Source organism: Crotalus tigris, unplaced genomic scaffold, assembly GCF_016545835.1.
Source record: "Crotalus tigris isolate CLP2741 ecotype Arizona unplaced genomic scaffold, ASM1654583v1 scf7180000024302.2721777, whole genome shotgun sequence".
NCBI classification, from domain to species: domain Eukaryota; kingdom Metazoa; phylum Chordata; class Lepidosauria; order Squamata; family Viperidae; genus Crotalus; species Crotalus tigris.
In genome coordinates this window covers 2,441,961-2,463,441 of record NW_024100474.1, presented here as the reverse complement: position 1 = coordinate 2,463,441, position 21,481 = coordinate 2,441,961, and the positions used below count along the sequence as shown (strand labels likewise).

At 43.5% G+C, this 21,481-nt stretch overlaps 1 protein-coding gene across 2 annotated transcripts in view; it reads left to right on the top strand.

Annotated features, from left to right (window-relative positions):
- The window catches only part of MERTK (MER proto-oncogene, tyrosine kinase), a 94,441-nt gene that overhangs the window by 41,859 nt on the left and 31,101 nt on the right, over nt 1–21,481 (top strand). For both annotated transcript variants that reach the window (XM_039324525.1, XM_039324524.1), the window contains exon 9: nt 20,621–20,774. In XM_039324525.1, the coding sequence (XP_039180459.1) occupies nt 20,621–20,774 (154 nt within the window). The remainder of the gene's footprint in view (nt 1–20,620; nt 20,775–21,481) is intronic.

Below are 21,481 nucleotides of genomic sequence, written 5' to 3'. Positions count from 1 at the left end.
GAAAAAAATAGCTGGGAAAGCAGATAATAATAAAACCTTGCAATGGCTAAGAGCATGAAAATTGAAGAAAGAGACCGAGGGACTAATTCTGGCTGCACAAGACCAAGCCTTAAGGACAAATGCATACAAAGTCAAAATTGAGAAGACAGCAACAGACAGTAAGTGCCGCCTATTCAAAGAAGCTGAAGAAACAGTGGACCACCTGGTAAGCTGTTGCAAGAAGATTGCACAGACTGACTACAAGCAGCGGCATGACAAGTAGCAACAATGGTGCATTGGAAGATCTGCAAAAAATATCATTTGCCTGTAAGCAAAAACTGGTGGGATCATAAAATAGAGACAGTCATAGAAAATGATCAAATTAAACTGCTCTGGGACTTCAGAATTCAAACAGACAAGCACCTGCAACATAACACCCCAGACTTAACATTGTCGATAAGAAAGACAAAAAAGTCTGGATAGTGGACGTGGCAGTGCCTGGAGATAGCAGAATAGAAGAGAAAGAACTGGAGAAGATAACAAAATACAAAGACCTACAAATAGAAATAGAAAGACTGTGGCAAAAGCAAGCAAGGTAGTACGCAATATAGTCCATAAGGCTCCTGGGTGCAAGGCCAAACATGGAGTCACCACTTGACACCTTGGCATTGACAATTCGCTATTAGTCATTGCAAAAGGCATGCCTTATTAGGAACTGCTTCCACATCCTTCGACGATATCGTAAATACAATCAACATCCACATCTGCCTATCCCGGTCCTGGGTAGGCTCCTCGATAGATTAAAAAATGCCAAATCAATCTGAACATCTGGCTGACTGTGCGATGATCGATAATAATCATAATAATAATAATAATAATAATAATAATAATAATAATAATAATAATAATAATAATAATAAAGTTGGAAGGGACCTTGGAGGTCAGGTCATGAGTCCAACCCCCTGCTCAGGCAGGAACCTTACACCATTTCAGACAAATGGCTGTCCAGTCTCTTCTTAAAAACTTCCAGTGTTGGAGCATTCAGCACCTTCTGGAGGCAGGTTGTTCCATTGATTAATTGTTCTAACTGTCAGGAAGTTTCTCCTTAGTTCTAAGTTGCTTCTCTCCTTGATCAGTTTCCATCCGTTGCTTCTCGTCCTGCCTTCAGGCCCCTTGGAGAATAGTTTCATTCCCTCTTCTTTGTGGCAGCCCCTGAGATATTGGAACACTGCTATCATGTCTCCCCTCGTCCTTCTCTTTGTTAAACTAGACATACCCCATTCCAGCAACCGTTCCTTATATGTTTTAGCCTCCAGTCCCCTAATAATCTTTGTTGCTCTTCTCTGTACTCTTTCTAGAGTCTCAGCATCTTTTTTACATCGTGGTGATCAAAACTGGATGCAGTATTCCAAGTGTGGCCTTACCAAGGCATTGTAAAGTGGTATTAATACTCCATGTGATCTTGATTCGATCCCTCTGTTAATGCAACCCAGCACTGTGTTGGCTTTTTTGGCAGCTGCAGCACACTGCTGGCTCATATTTAAGTGATTATCTACTAGGACTCCGAGATCCCTCTCACAGTTACTACTATTGAGCAAGGTACCCCCTATACTATACCTGTACATTTGGTTTTTCTTGCCTAAATGTAGAACCTTACTTTTTTCACCACTGAATTTCATTTTGTTAAATAGCTCCCAGTGTTCAAGTCTGTCCAGGTCCTCCTGTATCTTAAGCCTGTCTTCTGGAGTGTTGGCTATTCCTGCCAGCTTGGTGTCATCCACACATTTGATGTTCCCCATCTATCCCCTTGTCCAAATCATTGATGAAGATGTTGAAGAGCACTGGGCCTAGAACAGAGCCCTGAGGCACCCCACTACACACTTCCCTCCATGTAGATGCAGTTCTATTGAGGACCACACGCTGAGTACGGCTGGTCAGCCAGCTATGAATCCATCTGGTGGTGATGCTATCTAACCCACATTTTTCTATCTTATCAAGTAGTAGGTTGTGATCTACTTTATCAAATGCCTTACTGAAGTCCAAGTAAATTATATCCACAGCATTCCTCTGATCCACTAATTTTGTCACTTGGTCAAAGAATGCAATAAGGTTTGTCTGGCATGATCTGTTTTTGACAAACCCATGTTGGCTTTTAGTAATGACTTTGTTTGCCTCTAGGTGTTCGCTGATTCGTTGTTTGATTATCTTTTCCAGAATCTTCCCAGGTATTGAGGTCAGGCTGATAGGTCTGTAATTTCCTGGATCCATTTTTTTCCCTTTTTTGAAGAAGGAAACTACATCAGCTCTTTTCCAGTCCTCTGGTGGTTCCCCAGTGCTCCAAGATCTTTGAAAAATATAGTTCAGTGGTTCTGAGATCACATCTGCCAGTTCCTTGAGAACCTTGGGGTGTAATCCATCTGATCCTGGTGATTTGAACTCGTCTAGGCTGGACAGATGCTCACTTATCATTTTCTTGCCTATCTTAACTTGTGTTTCTATTTTATTTTTTATGGCACTATTTTTGATAGGTTGGTCTGTTTTTTCCCTTTGTGTAAAGACAGATGCGAAAAACAAGTTAAATAGTTCTGCTTTCTTCCTGTTGCTTGTCACCTTCTTCCACTTTTACCCACTAATGGACCAATCGTTTCCTTCACTTTTTTCTTGTTTTTTACATGTTGAAATAAACTTTTTTTGTTATTTTTGACTTTGGTCGCAAGCCTTAGTTCATTTTGAGCCTTAGCTTTCCTCACTTCATCTTTGCAGGCTCAGGCTATTTGTTGATATTCTGATTTAGTTATGTGCCCCTCTTTCCACTTTCTATACTTGTCCTTTTTATCTTTCAATTTGTCAGAGAGTTCTTTATGCAGCCATGCTGGTTTCTTTTGAGAGCTGTTATTTTTTCTCTTTGTTGGTATTGAGCTTGACTGGGCTTCTATTATCTTGCTTTTCAAAATTTCCCAAGCTTCTTGCGTTGTTTTCCCCTGGAGGATTCTCATCCATGGAATCCTTTCCAAGCCCTCTCTAAGTTTATTGAAATTAGCTCTCTTGAAGTCCAAGACTCTAGTTTGACTATGTTCTATTGCTTGTGCTTCCATAATGTTGAATTCCAATATTGCAAGGTTCCTGTGGCTTCAACACCTTCTACCTCCCAAGGTTCCTGTGGCTTCAACACCTTCTATCATTTCATCTCTGTTAGTGAGAATTAGATCCAAAATGGCTAATCCCTTAGTTCCCTTTTCTACTTTTTGGGAGACAAAGTTGTCTGCTAGGTTTGTCAGGAATCTGTTTGATCTTCCACTTGGTGCAGATTGCGATCACAAGATTACAGTCCTACATTGCATCTAAGCTTCATCATGCCGCATCTCACCTCTTTATAGGTATTATAGATAAATTCTGCAAAAATGAATTTCTTCCTCTTGTAATCTAGCTGGCCTATTCTGTTCCAGCTGTGGCTTCCAAACTATCTTCAAAGGCGGCCCCATGTATATCATAGTGCAGTAATCCAAACACAGGATGATAAAGGTGTAAGTCTCTGTTCACTTTCAGATGTGCCTTGGCTTTGTGCTTTTCAAAGCATGTTATTAAGCCAATTGAACCTGAAGTGTTGTGTAGCTGGGAATCTTCCTCCAAAGATTCTTTATCTCTGAGTGTGGCCACCCTCAGTATTGTGCTAAATGTGCTAAATACAACAGAGAAACAACACCTATGTTACAGAAATGAGGTTTTCTGGGTAAGCAGGAAAAACAAGATGACACTTTTTTTAATTTCCATTTCTCTACCCCAGATGATTTTATTTACCTTAAGGTTACTTTTCTAATCCAAAATTGTAGCACAGAAGATACATTGTACATTCATTAACATGATTTGAATATCTGCTCAGAGATTATCACACTGAGCTATTTAAATATGGTAGATTTTCCATAAAAGATTATTTATGTTTGTTTTCTATAAAACTTTAGCTTTCTGTTCCCTTTTTAAGTAGTTCATTTTTAGGATTTAGAAATCACAGCACAAAGATGCTGAAAACAGCACAGTAGTGTTATGATCTTCTGACTAGTACAGAATAAAGACGCTAACTCAGCAACTTATATTACTGATGGTAAACTAAAGGTTACTTCCTGATCCTCAGAACAAGATATAATTCTGTGTGTTTAGCTTTCCCAATAAAATATGCAATGCCTAAATGTTTTCATATATGGATTTATCTTTTAATATAGTTCATTCCTGAATCCATTTTTTTGTCTAACCAAAGGTTAGGCATTAACTGACAATATGGTCAAACTGGACTGGCAACTGAAACTGATTTGGATGCTAGTGACAATTTAGTCTTCTCCATGACATTTAAATATAATTTTAGGGAATTCTGGGCAAACTGTGTGTCACAGTGCATCTAATGCACAGAATCCAATGTTTTTGTCAAAAAAAGATGAAAACAAGCATTACACTGTTGTAACATTCATTTTGTCCTTTGCCTCTCCCTTGACCCCTTTTGCAGACACTTCTGTGCTCAGCTTGCTCTCCAATGTAATAAAGTTATCTCTGTTCTTTGTTTTTCATCCTTATGTAAGAATGTTAAGTCAGTGTAGGTCAAACAGTTATAAATTTGCCTTTCCAAAGGTTTAGTTGGCTTTTAATAAGAGGAAGAATGTATTAGGCAGAAAATTCTTTTAGATAAGATAGAGATGTTTGCATTGTTCTTTTGTATATATACTGCTAATCGTAACATTGTTAAGAGATTGGAAATGGGACATAACAGAATAACAGTTGGAAGAGACCTTGGAGATCTTCTAATCCAACCCCCTGCTCAAGCAGAAAACCCTCTACCATTTTAGACAAATGGTTGTCCAATCTCTTCTTAAAAATCTCCAGTGATTGAGCTGCCACAACATCTGGAGCAAATTGTTCCATTGATTAATTGTTCTAACTGTCAGGAAATTTCTCCTTCGTTGTAAGGTTGGTCCTCTCCTTGGTTATTTTCCATCCATTGCTTCTTGTCCTCCTTCCATGTGCTTTGGAGAATAGGTTGACTCCCTCTTCTTTGAGGCAGCCCCCGAGATCCTGGTACACTGTTATCATGCCACCCCTAGTCCTTCTTTTCATTAAACTAGACATACCCAATTTCTGCAACCATTCTTTGTATGTTTTAGTCTCCAATCCCCTATTGTCCAGTCCTCTATTCTTATGCCCAATGTTTCATTTTTCCAGCTGTCTTCTCTTGTTCTAAAACTAGTAATGTATTTGTATTTGGATTAAGTCTTTTCACAACTAATATTAATTAATCCCAATTAATGCTAAAACAAATTCACATCCTTATAAGAGAGTCTAATGTGATTTGTTTAATTTTATTTCAGCATGATATGTGATTCTAACCATTCTAATTTATATTATATGGCTCTGTATGTGCAAACAGTCCATCATGATTTGTTCAGTAAGCTATCGTATATATATGGAAGAGGAAAATCAGGGCAGTTTAGCATTTTTGGATGTATTAGTGCAGCGCCAATTGGACGGATGTCTGACTACCAAGGTATACCGAAAACCAACATGCACGGACAGGATTCTCCATTTTGAGAGTAATCATCCAATAGCCCATAAAGTCAGCTGTGTCAGGACCTTGTTTAAACGTGTGGAGTCACATTGCAGCACTGCTAAAGCCAAGAGGGAAGAGAGAAACCGTCTCTTCCAGGTGTGTAAACGTAATGGGTACCCGGCCAAGTTTATTAATCGGTTCAATAAACCATCTGGACCCCGGAGTAACCCCACACCCCAAGAACCTACACCTCAGACAACCACACGTGTTACCCTCCCCTATATTCATAACGTCTCAGAGGCCACGGCAAGAATCTTGGCTTCGTACAATATACATGTGGCCCATAGACCAAATCAAACACTGCGGGCGGCCGTAATGCGCCCAAAGGACCCACTCCCCAACATGGAAAGATCGGCAGCCGTTTATAAGATCGACTGTATGGACTGCCAGTGTAATTATGTTGGGGAGACAGCTAAACGAGTTAAGACCAGGGTCCATGAACATAGATTGGCAGTGAGAAGGGGGGACCAATACTCCCAGATATGGGCACACATGGCTGAACGGGGCCATAGATTCAACTTCAGCGAGGTTAGCGTATTGGCAAGTGACAATACTAAGGGAGGCCGACTACTTAGGGAGGCGTGGCTCTCGGACAGTAGTTCTATTAACCGGCATGTTGACCTGTGCCCGGCATATGTGGCCTTAAGATCGTGGAATACAAATAATCAGCGGCAGTACCCCCGACGATCCGGTGACAGCCTTAATGACATCAAGGAGGGAGTGTTAACCCCCCAACTGATCCGGAGCAATCCGAAGGAAGAAAGGCAACCGTGGAACATCTCTATTACATCAACAACGTCACCACAATCTCAAAAGACTAAGGAGATGGTGGTAATTAAAACCCAGAATTCAGGTATTACGAACACCCGAGGTAATACGACCAATGTAAAGGAGGATACAGCCAGTGGAGGTGGGGAAGAACTTTTAAATATGACAGTTTACCCGCACACAGAAGGAAATGTATTAGCCTTCTCAGAGAGGAAAGAAAGATCCCCCCGCCCGGCTAGGGTAATCGAATTGGGAGAGTGGGAACCACAGAGCGCAATCAGCGATAGACCCGGAAATATCACTGGAGAGAAGGAAAAGAACAGATCGGAATGGAAGGAAAGGTGGGAGGGGGAGGTCTGCGAGGCTGACGAGGCACAAGAGATCGGACTATCGCACCCCCACTTGTAGATCCCGAAGATCTCCGTGAAATACGCACAGACTCCAACAGCGTAAGAAAGAAAAGGAAAGTTGAAAAAAGATACTGTGGCAATCAAGGGGAACGTGACCCCGTCACCACTCCCCCCAGACCGACTACCCGTAGCATGGCGCGTGCAAAGCAGCTAGATATAACGATAGTTAGAAAACCACCCCCTCCTATGGCTAAACAACTCACCTCCCAACCCCAGACCTCCATTATGTTGCATCCAATTCGGAATAGCTTACAAGACCACCCGGATGACAGGCGTATAGAAAGGGAAAGTATTAAGATCAAAAGAGAAAGCTACCGCAAAAAGAACAACTGGACAAAGGACGTTTGGGGAGAGAATACGGAATGCACATTGCTATCCGAACCCGGAGGGGAGGAGTTAAAGCATAGGGACCATCGAAATAACAGAGGTTATTATCCATCCACCCCAGGATTAAGGGAAGATAGGATGGATGAAGATGGACACGTAACTGAAAGGAGCAGGAAAGAACGGACCAGTCGTGAGCAATTGAATCAATCAGGCCCGATGACAAGATCGAGGAGCCGCGCGCAGGCCCTGATATGCCTATAAAATGACTCTCCCACTCTCTGGCGCACTAGCCCTGAGGATGCCGGCAGGTGACGGCGAAAGCTTGGCGCTTTTTTAATTAAACTTTTATAGTTTTTATTACCCTGGTGTTCACTTTGTTTTATTATATATATATATATATATATATATATATATATATATATATATATATATATATATATATGTATGTATGTAATAAAATTTGGATTGCTAACAAAGAATTAAGGGAGAATGGAATAGCTATTTCGAACTTTTTAGTTCTCGTCAACTAGACATACCCTTCTGAGATTCGAACCTGGGCTGTCTGCATGTTAAGCAGCTGTGTTAACCTCTAGGCCACAGGCTCTTTCTCACTTTGTCAGCTGTGTCAGGGAGGGAAGAGACAGGGGGAGGAATTACCTTGAGTGCTTTTTGATGCACCTTGTCGACCCAATTCTTTGTTAGCAATCCAAATTTTATAATATAAATGATGTTGCAGTTGCGACTGCTGCCTGTGGATGGCTCTAGTTTGAGCTGATACAAGGCAAAAGATTTCTTTCTCCCATATTTGGGTCGACAGAGTGCATCAAAAAGCACTCAAGATAGATAGATAGATAGATAGATAGATAGATAGATAGATAGATAGATAGATAGATAGATAGATAGGGAGAGAGAGAGAGGGAGGGGGAGAGAGAGAGAGAGAGAGAGAGAGAGAGAGAGAACCAGAGTTCCTTAGCCTTTTTGGATGTCCACCGCCAACCGGATGGGACTCTACACAAAGGGTATACCGTAAATCGACTCATACCAACAGGACCCTCCACTATAAAAGCAACCATCCAGTGGCCCACAAGATCAGCTGTGTAAGAACATTATTCAAATGGATAGACTCACATTGCAGTACAACCAAGACCAAAACTGAAGAAAGAAAGCACCTCTTTCGAACCTGTAAGTACAGTGATTACCCTACCGAATTTATCAGGAAGTATAGTAGACCACACAGACCCCGTGAAGACCTGCAAAAAGCCGATAGGATGACAACGCAAAATGTGCGCATCCCTCTCCCATATATCAATAGTGTGTTGGAGGCAACAGCCAGATTACTGCCCCCCTTTAATATAGAAGTGGCCCATAAACCAGACCAAACCTTATGGACCAAATCACGCACCCAAAAGACTCACTCCCCAACGAGGAAAAATCTTCAATAATATACAAGATCAAGTGCAAGGACTGTTCCTGCAATTACATTGGGGAGACTACTAAAAGGTTAAAAACTAGGGTACATGAGCATGCACTGGTAGTTAAAAGACAGGAACAATATTCACAGATTTGAACCCATATGACCAACTATGGGCATGAATTTGGTCTTACCAGTGCACAACCTATATCCAGGGATACCACTAAGGGAGGCCACCTACTCAAGAAGCCTGGCTTTCTGACGGCAATTCTATCAATCGCCACATAGAACTTTCCCCAGCATACCAAACACTTAAGATGTGGGAAAAACAACACCATAGCTCACAACGAAGGCAATTTGCCCACACCCCACAAGATCAGAAGGAAGAGGGGGATGGAGGAGGTAGCCCATTTTTGTGATAACGAACTCACAACATATCCTACAAGGGGAACAGAGAAGAGACAAAAAACACCCCCCATAGAGACCCCAAATACGCACACCCCAATCCACCTCACAACAAGGAGAAATAATGATGGGTGTGAATGACACGGATGGCTGGATGACAACCCACGGGGCACCACGACCGCCGCTAACAAGAGGGGAGGGACGAGACACTCCACCGACGACTACAAAAAAGAGATCCATAAGGAAATGATGGAAAGCCACGCCACAGGACCCTGAACACATGCAAGAAGGGCAAAAGAACTAGCAAACAATGAAGGGGGATCGAAAAACCCAATGAACGATTGAGCAGCAAAGGACCTTAAGATGGGGGGGAACAACCAGAAGTGGATCAATATACCCACGGAGGTTCATGGAAGAAGGCAGCGCTCCTGAGTTGGAGAACACATGTAGGAGCATATCCATCAGAGACTACCCTGATAGACACCCGGATCCACACAATATACTCCCTCCCCTGAGCACACATGTGCACAACCCCATTAAGGAAGATCAGATGGACCCCGGAATAGAACCAAAAAAGGGGATAAGTGTAAGCGAGCGAAAGCAACCAGCGTATGCTAGCAGAAAGAAAGTGATTGAGCCCAGGAAAAAGAAAATAGTAACCTCGGAAGATACCAACACAGCAAGGGACGCGTGCCCTTTAAGAACAAACCAAGTACAGAAAACGGACGGACCAGTGATTAGATCGAGAAGCCGGATGCAGAGCCGTCCCACAATATAAAAAGGACTCCCAGTAATCTTGTATTATGCTCTGATGATATCGGCAGTGTTGGCCGACGAAAGCTTAGCTTTAGCTTTTAGCTAATCTGCCATCATCGTCAGGGTATAAACCAATCATGGGATGTTGTAAGTGCGGCAGGAGTCAATCGGCCGGGACCAATCACGAGGTCCATGTGCCGAATGCGGACACGGCTGCATTTATAAACAGGTTTCCCCACTGGTTGGTTTATACCCTGACGATGATGGCAGATTAGCCATTGAAAGCTTGGTCATATTTATTAAAAACCGTGTTGTTTTATCTCCTGGTGATCGCCTTTTTATCGAAAATGTATGTACCCAGGAATCACTATTCTTCGATTTTTAATGTTATTTCTAATACCTATGGAAGAGCAGTCTTGCTCGCAGCCAGAAGGTGGGAGAAACTTGCATGCCGCATTTCAGATAACTACCGCAAAATAGCCTTTCTTCACAACTGCATCAGAGAAGACCTCCCCCCCCCAAGTCGTTAAGAAAGAAGCCCGTTGTTAATTCTTTGGAAGTTTGACGGATTGTTTTTCAATTCCAACATAGAACTATGTGGGCACTTATTAGTGACCTACACAGACGTAACAGCAGTTTTAGTAGATGTGCTCAGAATCATAGAGAGCAATGTTGCACCGAACTCACGAACCAACATTTCTCATTGCTAAACCAACATATCCGTTTGTCTCCAATAATACAAGTTGGCGCTACGGATAGATTCCGAAATAAAATTGAGAGACTACGTGAGTTGAAAAAGGATGCCACCCCTCCAGACAAATTGTTGTATAATTTCTCCAGTAAGACACTCACCCACTCCCAACTCTCCCTATTGCAATGGGACGTAGGATATAATTTAATGGATGCTCGCGCCCTGGATTTTATGGCAGTGCTAGAGCCTGCGATATATCGTATTGGAGCAGAGGAGTTGGAAATTCCATCAGGCACCGGGTGGTGGGTCTACTTATGAGCCACAGACATCACCAAACTCTATCCAGAAATGAGTTGGAGGCTCCTACCCAACTTAAGGAGGATGATGCCACCCTCATATTGCCAGCTGATAAAGGGAGGGCTATGGTTGTCATGGATAGAGCTCATTACATCAGCAAGGCGCTTGGGTTACTCAGTGATACAACAGCCTACAGAACCGTAAGTGGGGATCCCATGGTGACCCTTAAAAATCGGATTAACAAAACGCTCAATGCCCTGAAATGTAGCAAAAGGCTAGATGACGAAACTCTTGCAAGGATACGTCCTAGCGATACGGCAGTCGCTAGATTTTACGGCTTGCCTAAAGTTCACAAGGAAGGGATTCCCCTCCGCCCTATTGTATCATTCAGGGGTACTCCTACATCAGGATTGGCCAAATGGCTGAGCCACCGTATTGGCCATTTGGTCACAGACAGCCAAACTACTGTAAAATCTGCGGAGGAATTCCTGAGTAAGATTAAAACCTTAAGGATAGATGATGATGAGGTGGTGGTGTCGTTTGACGTCATCTCCCTCTTCACCTCCACCTTCACAGGACCTGGCCATTACGACAATTAAAGATCTTTTGGGTCGTAAAGGACCAGGACGATATCAGGATTCACTCCGCTCTGAAGACCTTGTGGATCTCTTAGCTCTCTGCCTTAAAACATATTTTACATTTCAGGGCAGCATGTATGAGCAAATAAAAGGCACTCCCATGGGATCACCCATTTCAAGTATTGTCGCTGAGGCTGTATTGCAGCAATTGGAACACGTAGCGATGGCCCAGTATTGCCCAAAATTCTGGGCCCGCTACGTTGATGACACTTTTGTCATCATTAAAAGGAGTCAGAAGGCTGACTTTGTGGGCATACTCAATTTGGTGTGTGTGGACTTGCAGTTTACGGAAGAAGAACAACATCAGGGCAAGCTGGCGTTTCTTGATGTCTTAGTTCATCGCCAGCCAGATGGGACCCTAATCACCAGGATCTACTGCAAGCCCACACACACCGATAGGATTTTGCATTACAACAGCAATCATCCAGTGGCCCACAAAGTCAGCTGTATTAGAACTCTCTTCAAGAGAGCTGACTCCCACTGCAATACAGCCAAAGCTAAAACAGATGAAAGAAAACATCTCTTTTGCCTCTGTAGACGTAATGGGTATCCCATAAAATTCATTAAACGCCATAGTACTCTATCCAGATCATCCCAAAATTCACCAATTGGGGTGCTACCATCTCAGACAACCCGTATTACCCTCCCTTACATCAGCAACGTTTTGGAGGCTATTGCCAGGCTATTGGCTCCCTATGGTGTAAGGGTTGCACATAGACCCGACCGGACATTGCGTTCCTGCATCATGAGACCAAAAGACCCACTCCCCACTGTTGAGAAGTCTGGAGTCATCTACAAGATTAATTGAAGTGACTGCCCAAGCAACTATGTGGAAGAGACTTCAAAAAGGGTTGGAACTAGAATTCAGGAACACAAACTGGCAATAAGAAGAGGTGAGCAATATTCCCAGATACTAACACACATGATAGAGTTTGGACACAAATTCGATTTTAACGGTGTGAGGGTAGTTGCCAGCGACACCTCTAAAAGTGGCAGGTTGCTCAAAGAGGCCTGGTTTTCGGATAACAGATCAATTAACCGACATGTAGATTTGCGCCCAGTGTATCAGGCCATGAAGGCGTGGGAGGCACGCACTCGATCAGTGTGGAAAAAACACCCGGATAACAAGAATTTTGAGCACCTATCAGAGAAAACTGGCAACGAGGAAAAGAAAAATCCACAATCTGGAGTCCCACTGATTAACAACTTGCATACACACCTGTCACAAATTGAGAAACTTATTGATGTTAGTAGCCCGCCCCCGGATACCTTGGACGCCTCCTTATATGGTGCTCAATATTTAGAATCACGAATAACACATGTCCTTGATACGGAACACGCTTGTCACCCCAATGATTGTACTGACTCCCTCGTCCCCGACGATACTCCCATTATGGCGCATCCAGTTGTTGACATATTAGGAGCGTATACGAACCCAGAAGGGGAAACGATGGCTGCGAGCGATGGCAAAACAACACCTTTGAAGCCTTTGCCATGTTGCCGTATTGACCGGAACCATCGAGACAGAGTCGTGCTCCCCAAAAACGCACAGAAGACAAACACTCACAGCCGCCCTATTACGGGGGTAGTTACACGCTCTCAGAGAGTGGCGCTACAAAAGGCTGAGAGAGAGGCGATCGGATTGGATATTGTGCTAGATCACACAAAGGAGGAGCACGGAGGATATTATTTAGACACCAAGTTAACACAAATATCTCGGGGAACATCTGTCATAATGAAACAATGTGGACCTTGGACTCAATCGGGCAACACATTAGGAGCTGTGGGGGGAAACAAAAGTATGGACGAGGTTAATTGTAAAGATTGTGGGGGTGCTGGAAGGGGGGTAAGAACAAGGGTGCTGGAACATGAGGGTCGAGGTAGGACCCCTAGTGTGGGGCATTATGACAACAAAAATACAAATAACTGTGACGCATGTCGGAGGAGTGAAAGAGAGAAATATCCTGAAGAGCACAGGAAGAAGAATCAACTTAATAGTGTGAAGGACACTTTAACTTGGAGAAATACAGGACGTTCCCTTCCCGATTTGAGAGCAAAAGGGAATGGGGAGGCGAGTAATAATGTGAATGTAAGTAAGGGTCATAAGAAAGAATCATCGGATGTTGTAAGTGAGGCAGGAGTCTATCGGCCGGGACCAGTCACGAGGTCCATGTGCCGAATAAGGGCGCGGCTACATTTATAAACAGGTTTCCCTGCTGGTTGGTTTATACCCTGATGATGATGGCAGATTAGCCATCGAAAGCTTGGTCATATATTTTAAAAACCGTGTTGTTTTATCTCCTGGTGATCGCCTTTTTATCAAAAATGTATGTACCCAGGAATCACTATTCTTCGATTTTTAATGTTATTTCTAATATAACATGTTATTTCTAATATAACGTGATGCCACGATGGGGGGCCGTCTGCTAAAAGAGGCCTGGTTTTCTGGAGAAAATTCCATCAACCGCCATATAGACATGTGCCTAGCACAACGGACATTACGGGCATGGCACATGAACCACCCCTTGAACCATAGGAGAAGATCAAGGCACTGACCGTATGTCCAGGAAAAGAACGAGACATCCTGTACAAAACACGATCGAACAGGCACCCATTTAATATTGGACCAGGACGGTATTATTTTAAACAGCTCTCTGCAAACGGCAGACGTCCATTGGAAATCCGATCGACAGCAACGGAGGAATCCCCTGTGGAATGAAACGAACGGACACATTGGATCATATCAGGAGAGAGAGAGCAGTTCCCCACCAGCTGATCTGGTGGGGGAACGGAGGATCATGGCATGGACCGTTGCCAGTGTATCTACGAGGAGCTCTACCCAGAGGTCTAGGGAGGGGAGAGGTATTGGAGTTAGAGACACACGGGTGGAGACGGCGACCATGGAGGGGGAGGGGGGAGTGTACGGCACGTTACGAGATAGAGCACCAGAGCGACGGCCGTGCATACTGAGGAGATCGGACCACCCCCCGATGGGTGTGGCACGCAGATGCGGGGTAGCAGTTGGGTCACATTGTGGGGAAGAGGGTGATCCTGTACCAATCGGTCTGACAGGGGAGCATAGAATTGCGAGTAGATTGCACCCGGTGGTACGACGGAAAGACCTCCCAGCGGGGGGTGAGGATGGAAAATCTGGACACGGAGAATGCGAATGGGGGGCTACACAATCACAAACTAGGCAGCAACGGACCGTTACTCAGGCACCCCCAAGCAGTTGCTACCAGGAATGAGGGAGGGAGAATAACGATGGACTCGGTAAAGCAAAAATTGAAATGACACCTATAGAAAGGGGCGGGAAGGAGAGTGGTATAAAACAGAATGGAATACTTGAATCGCAATTGCAAAAGATGGGGGGATCGGACCGTAACTCGACTAGGACAACCGGAGGAAGCAAAAAGAAATGGGGGATAACATACACACACACCAACAAGCAGAACCATGGACAGAAGGTTGTTGGGAGGGAAACAATCACTACCTATGAGGGAAGTGAAGGAACTCCGGCCAATCCCAGGGTTAGTGAAAGAGATACGCGTGACGGAACACAGAAAGAAAGTGAGAAAGAACTATACTCTGATGTAAGACACGCTGTCAGACCCAGCGTGATATCTACCTTCCGAGGTCCAGAATGATTCAGTTGAGGCTCCATGTGTTTCAGCCGAGTCTGGTGGCTCCGTGAGCTACATCGCCACCAACGATGTGAAAGTGGTGCTGGGGCGTTCGTAACGGCAGCCGAGCAGGTCACGTGGCCATCTTACGTTGATAGCAAACGACCGGACAGATACTACGCAGCAATAGACTGCGAGAGGAGCCAATGAAGTCAATATTGTTGTGGCTTGGGTCGCTGGGTCTGACAATGCTTGGACGCCGGAATGGGAAGGGGGGTGCTGGTATGGAAGGAGATTAACTGTTGGAATTACCGGGGCGTTAGGAATGAGAATGGTGTGAAGGTAACACCTGGACTCGATGTAATACGGCACATATGGGCTAGCTGGGTTGGGGCGTGGTCAGGGCGGAGATCTATCACGGGGGGTTGTTGGGAGCGCTACGGGTGGAATCTAATTGATTAATTGACTGTTAATTGGGGTGTGTATTCTGGGCATGGTGGTGTAATGTATTTAGGGCACTGGATAGAGTTTCCTTCCAGTGCTAACTTCGTTTTCAACGTAGTGAATAAAACTTGTTGAATACTGCAACTTTCCTGTTTCCTGGCTTTCGTGGAGCACAGTTAGGACGTTCTGTCACACACACTCAAATTACAGCACGCCCAGCTGGGTCCCGTAACACGGTCTAGGAGCCGAGTGCAGATGATTAGCAGTTGCATATAAGCTTTCCCAACAAACTGCCTTTTACACCCTGACGATGTCAAGAGCTCTTGACGAAAGCTAGATTTAGCTAATAAATTTTCTACATTTTTATTCTCTTGATGATCGACTTTTATTGGATTTTAACATTATATTTAACATTATATATATATATATATATATATATATATATATATATATATATATATATATATATATATATATATATATCCTTAATGGTTGTAAAAATACGAATCCCGGGCATATTCCGCCCCAGGCGCCTAATGGACCCAGATCGGTTCCAGGAGGAGCTTGGGGAAATACCTGACTCCCTTGTCCACAACTCGTCCGGGTCCCTGGTTGCGGCCTGGAATGAGGCAGCGTCCGGGGCCCTGGATCAAATTGCGCCTTTGCGACCTCTCTGTGGTGGTGGTCCCCGGAGAGCGCCTTGGTTTACTGAGGAGCTCTGGGAGATGAAGCACCACAAGAGACATCTAGAGCGACGTTGGAGGGCCAGTAACTCTGAATCTGACCGATCACTATTAAGAGCCTATCTTAGGACTTATTTAGTGGCGATAAGGGCGGCAAAGCGTGTTCACTTTTCCGCACTTATTGCGTCCGCAGAATCTCGCCCGGCCGCCTTGTTTAGGGTGACCCGCTCCCTTCTTAAAGTGGAGGAGGCGTAGGAACCCTTGCAGGGGAGAGCTGAGGAGTTTGTTCAGTTCCTTTCGGACAAAATCGCTCAGATTCAGAGAGACCTGGACTCCGACTGGGCAGTGCCAGCCGAGTTGCCGGGGGCTGGTCTTAATCATGTTATCTGGAGCAAGTTTGAGCCTGTGACCCCTGATGAAGTGGACAAGGCCGTGAGGGCAATGAATGCCGCCACCTGTTTATTGGACCCGTGCCCCTCCTGGCTGGTTTCTGCCAGTAGAGAGGTGACACAAGGCTGGCTCCAGGCGATAATCAATGCCTCCTTGATGGAGGGGTCTTTCCCACAACCTTTAAAGGAAGCGGTGGTGAGGCCCCTCCTCAAGAAGCCTTCCCTGGACCCAGCTGTTTTGAAGAACTTTCGTCCTGTCTCCAACCTCCCCTTTGTGGGGAAGGTTGTAGAGAAGGTGGTGGCGTCCCAACTCTTGCGATCCTTGGATGAAACTAATTATCTGGACCCTTTTCAATCTGGTTTCAGGCCCGGCTACAGCACTGCTTTGGTCGCACTGACCGATGACCTCTGGCGAGCCCGGGATAGGGGTCATTCCTCTATCCTGGTGCTTCTTGACCTCTCAGCGGCTTTCGATACCATCGACCATGGTATCCTTCTGTGTCGTCTCGGAGAGGTGGGAGTGGGCGGCACCGTATTGCGGTGGTTCTCCTACCTCTCTGACAGGTCTCAGTCGGTGTTGGCAGGCGGACAGAGATCGCCTCGATCATGGGGTGCCTCAGGGCTCGGTCCTGTCCCCCTCCTTTTTAACATCTACATGAAACCGCTGGGTGAGATCATTCGGCGACACAGGGTGAGGTATCATCAGTACGCGGATGATACCCAATTATATATCTCCACCCCGTGTCCTTTCAGTGAAGCAGTCGACGTGATGTGAGGGTCTGGATGGGGGTGAACAGGCTTAGACTCAACCCTGACAAGACCGAGTGGCTCTGGGTCTTGCTTCCCAAAGGTCAACTGGTTCCTATCTCATCTCCCTCCTCCAACTCCCCTCCTCTCCTAACCTGCCGATTCATACACCCTTTTTGTCTTCTGTTGTCCATTCCTCCCTTCTCCAATTTTTCCCTTTCCCTAACCTGCTACTTGTGTACCATTCCTGCTTGCCAACATCCTCTCCTATCTCTCTTCCCTTCTCCAAATTATCTCTCCTCCTCTTCTGCCGGTCTACCTGCTGTTCCTGTTTCCCATCATGCCTTCCTATCAACCCTCCTCTCTCAGGTGGTTTGTCTATCCCCTCAGTCTGCCGATCTCCCTGCTGTTCATGTTCTGCCCGATCCATTCCTGTCCCTCTTTGCTCCCTCAACACTTCTCCCCCCCCACCCGCCGATCCGTCCATGCCTGTATTACATCATTCATTCCATCAATCCTTCTTTCTCCAATTCTCCTCTATCTCTAACCTGCCAGTCCTGCCCTACATCATCCATTCCTGTCAATCCCCCTTCCTTCAACCCTCCCACCTGTTGATTAACATATCGCTCCTGCCTTTCGTCAACCATTCCTATCGATGTTCTCCTCCTCAATATCTTTCCCTTCCTAGTCTGCTGCTCTACCTGCTGTTCCTGTTTGCCCTCCTCCACTGCTGTCCATCTTCCCCTCTCCAATGTCCCCCCATAATCTGCTGACCTGCCTGCTGTTCATCCATTTCTGTCCATCCTCTCTTTTCTAGCATTCCTCCTCCTCTAACCTGCTGTCCTACATGCTGTTCCCACATGCCGGCATCCATTCCTACTAAACTCTCCTTCCCAAGCTTTCCTCCCCCCCAGTCTGCCATCCTGCCTATTGTTCTTATCTGCCCTTCTCCCTTCCTGTCAGTCCCACCCTCTCCTGTTTCCTCCCCCCCTCTCCAATCCACTGCTCTACTTGCTGTTCCTTCCAGCATTCTTCCTCCCCTTACCTGCTGTCCTACATACTGTTCCCACCTACCAACATGCGTTCCTGTTGGACTCTCCTTCCCAAACTTTTCTCCCCCCCAAACTGCCGTCCTGCCTATTATTCCTGCAGTTCCTACAGTTCCAAACAGAGTTCTGAGCTGCAACCACTATTTCTAAGAAAGAAACCAATCCCTCAAAATTACATAATGGTTTACAGTGATGTGTGAAGCCAGTCACAGAATAAAGGTCTTTACTTTAACCACAGTGGGATTTAGGTAAAATGAAAAATTCTTCATGTCCATTCTAAATAAAAAAAAAATAGTTGCCCAGAGTCAACTTACAGGGGAGATGGCAGCATAAAAATTTAATAAATAAAAAATATTGGTCCAAAAAGATCTATATCGTATTATAAGTATATCCTACTGAACATAGCTATTTTATGAAGTTATTCTGGATGCAATTATTTAAGTTGACATAACCTAATTACTCCCATTTTGTCATACTTTTCCTGATAATGCCAGCTTCTCCTTTTGTATAGTTTTTTTTTAACTTATTCTCTTTTTTGAAATATCTCTGACAAATTATGTTGTTATGTCTGGTAACTCTTAATGGACCAGGTCTGAATGACAGGGTATTAAGGATCTGTTCAAAGATAAGAGATGAGATATGGATGAAGAGATTGTTTGTGACATTTTACAAAAAGGTTGTTAAAATTGTTTAGACTTGTGATAAAGGAGAAGTCACTTCTTTATATTTATATTTTCTTTGCTATACAGTATTCATACTTTTTATATTTTTCTCTTTATATTTTTTCCCTTTCTGTACTTTTTTTTTTAAAAAAGTAATCCATCTTTATTATTTTTACAAATAACTCAAGTGGATAAACATACCTTAGTTAAAGAGTAACATTCCTTCCCTCTATTTTCCCCACAATTTCCCCAACTTTAATTGGAGCTGAGGTGGGCTGAGAGAGAGTGACTCGCCCAAGGTCACCCAGCCACCTTTGATGCCTAAGACAGGACTGGAACTTACAGCCTCCTGATTTTTAGCCTGGTATCTTAGCCATTAGACCAAACTGGCTTTTTAAATTTTCTGTACTTTGTATTTGTTTTTAATCTGTATAACTGTAATCTTAAATAAAATTATTTGTATAAAAAAAGAAAAACTCTCAGAGTTGCAGCCTTAGTCATTTTTCTTAATTCCTGTTTACAGAGAATTTTTATATTGGTTTAAATAGTACCAGCTCTATCCCTCAAACATGTTATCATACTAAGCTAGTCTGTCAGCTGCATTATGAGTCACACAAAACAGGGAGGGTGGGGACTAGGTGACAATTTACTAGGAGGTGGTACTTACAAGTACTGTTTTGTTTTTTTCCAGTTCTTCAGCTGATTCATAGGCTCTATAGGAAATGTACAGGAACGGAAATTTCTTATTTCAAGTTGGGTGTCAGATGAAGCTCACATCTAGTTGGGAGGAGGATGTCTAAGTTTGCAGTGCTTCTGTTTGATGCTATTATGACTGCAAGTGGATGAAATCTCCAAATACTCATTTCATCACAATAGGCATTCCATAAGGGTAATATTTAAGACAGAGAAAAAGATATAACTTCAATATTTCTTTGATTCCTTTGTATATATCAAAATCACAAATTTAGTAGATAATATTTGTTGAAATAATATTTTCATTGACTATATATTATGCACTATTAACCTTTTGAGATTTTCAGGTCCTTAATAAGTATTCTTGTCAATTTCAACTTGCCAATGTGTAGATAGGAGTAAGTCGTACTTTGCTCGCTCCCCACAGATTTGCCTGCCCAATTTCTTTTCTTTTTTCTTCTGTTTTCTATTTTGTAGAAATTAGATCTATTACTTTTTGCTTCTTTTTAAATTAATACACCAGGGATCAGTTTAAATGGCACATCAGTTCTAAACCATCAAGGATTACAGAATTAGCACGTTGGAAGCAAACAAGAGCTTTTCTGTTTTTGTAATAGGCAGGGAAGAAGACTGAGCATGGAAAAAGAAAAGAAATCAATTATACAAACTGCTTCCTACAACGTGCTTTGTTTGTTTTTGTGTTAAGTTACACTCTCTTAATATTTTATCTGCCAGTCAGATGACAGATTTGTAATGAGTTAATCTGATTGTCCACAGCTATTTATTGTTTACAATGGGAGAACAAATTAGCATGTGTTCCCAACAGCAATGAAATGGATTTAAATAAATTATCGTCAGCTTTTTCATTGTTCTCATCTAGTGCTTGAAGTACTATATTTACCAAGACAGTTACTGTACATAAATATATAGATTTTATGTTGGTATTAGCAAGTATCTATTAATGTAAGCAAATAAAGACAAAAGTTTATTTTCAAATCTGTCAGGTACCAGTGAAGCTTGTCCACTAGATAGAATAAAAATTATTTTTCTCTTTACAGATGAATTTCTCTACCTCTGCCAATAAAGATACAAATGTCGTCCATATTCCTTTTGTGGCCACAAATGTCACCTGCATCGTGCAAGTCGCTGCTGTCACTAACGGTGGAGCTGGGCCTTTCAGTGACCCTGTAGCAATGTTCATTCCAAGCAATGGTAAGTCACATTAATGCAGTGATATAGCAATAACACTTAGATTTATATATCACTTCACAATGCTTTACAGCCCTCTTTTTACAGAGTCAGCATATTACCCCTAACAACCGGGGTCCTCATTTTACTGACCTTGGAAGGATGGAATGCTGAGTCACCCTTGAGCTGGTGAGACTCAAACTGCCAAACTGCTGGCAGTCGGCAGTCAGCAGAAGTAGCCTGCAATATTGCATTCTAACCACTGTGCCACCACTGCTCTTGAGATATGAGTTAACTTGGAGAACAAATGTAATGCAAAATAAAGCTGTTGATATTCTAGTCATGCAGCCACAGAGTAAGAATAGAACGCTAGCTTTTTATATGAAAAGCTCCAAATTCAATACAAATTCAAATTCTCAACACCTATATTGCTATAGTCAGTGATCTGTTTTACAGGAAGATTCCAAGAAAACATATGTTAGAAAAGCCATATAGATTAGGTCCAGGAAATGAGAAACTGCTGGAAATTGTCTTGAATTTTATGGGAAAAAAAGTGTCCATGAGCGTGCCTGCACACACGTCACACGTATGGACATTTTCAAGTCAGTCTTGACTCCTGGCAACACCTGGACTGGTCCTTGCAGTTTTCTTGGCAAGATTTTAGAAGTGGCTTGCCATTGTCATTTCCCTAGGGCTGAGAGGGAATAACTGGCCCAAGATTATTCAGTTGG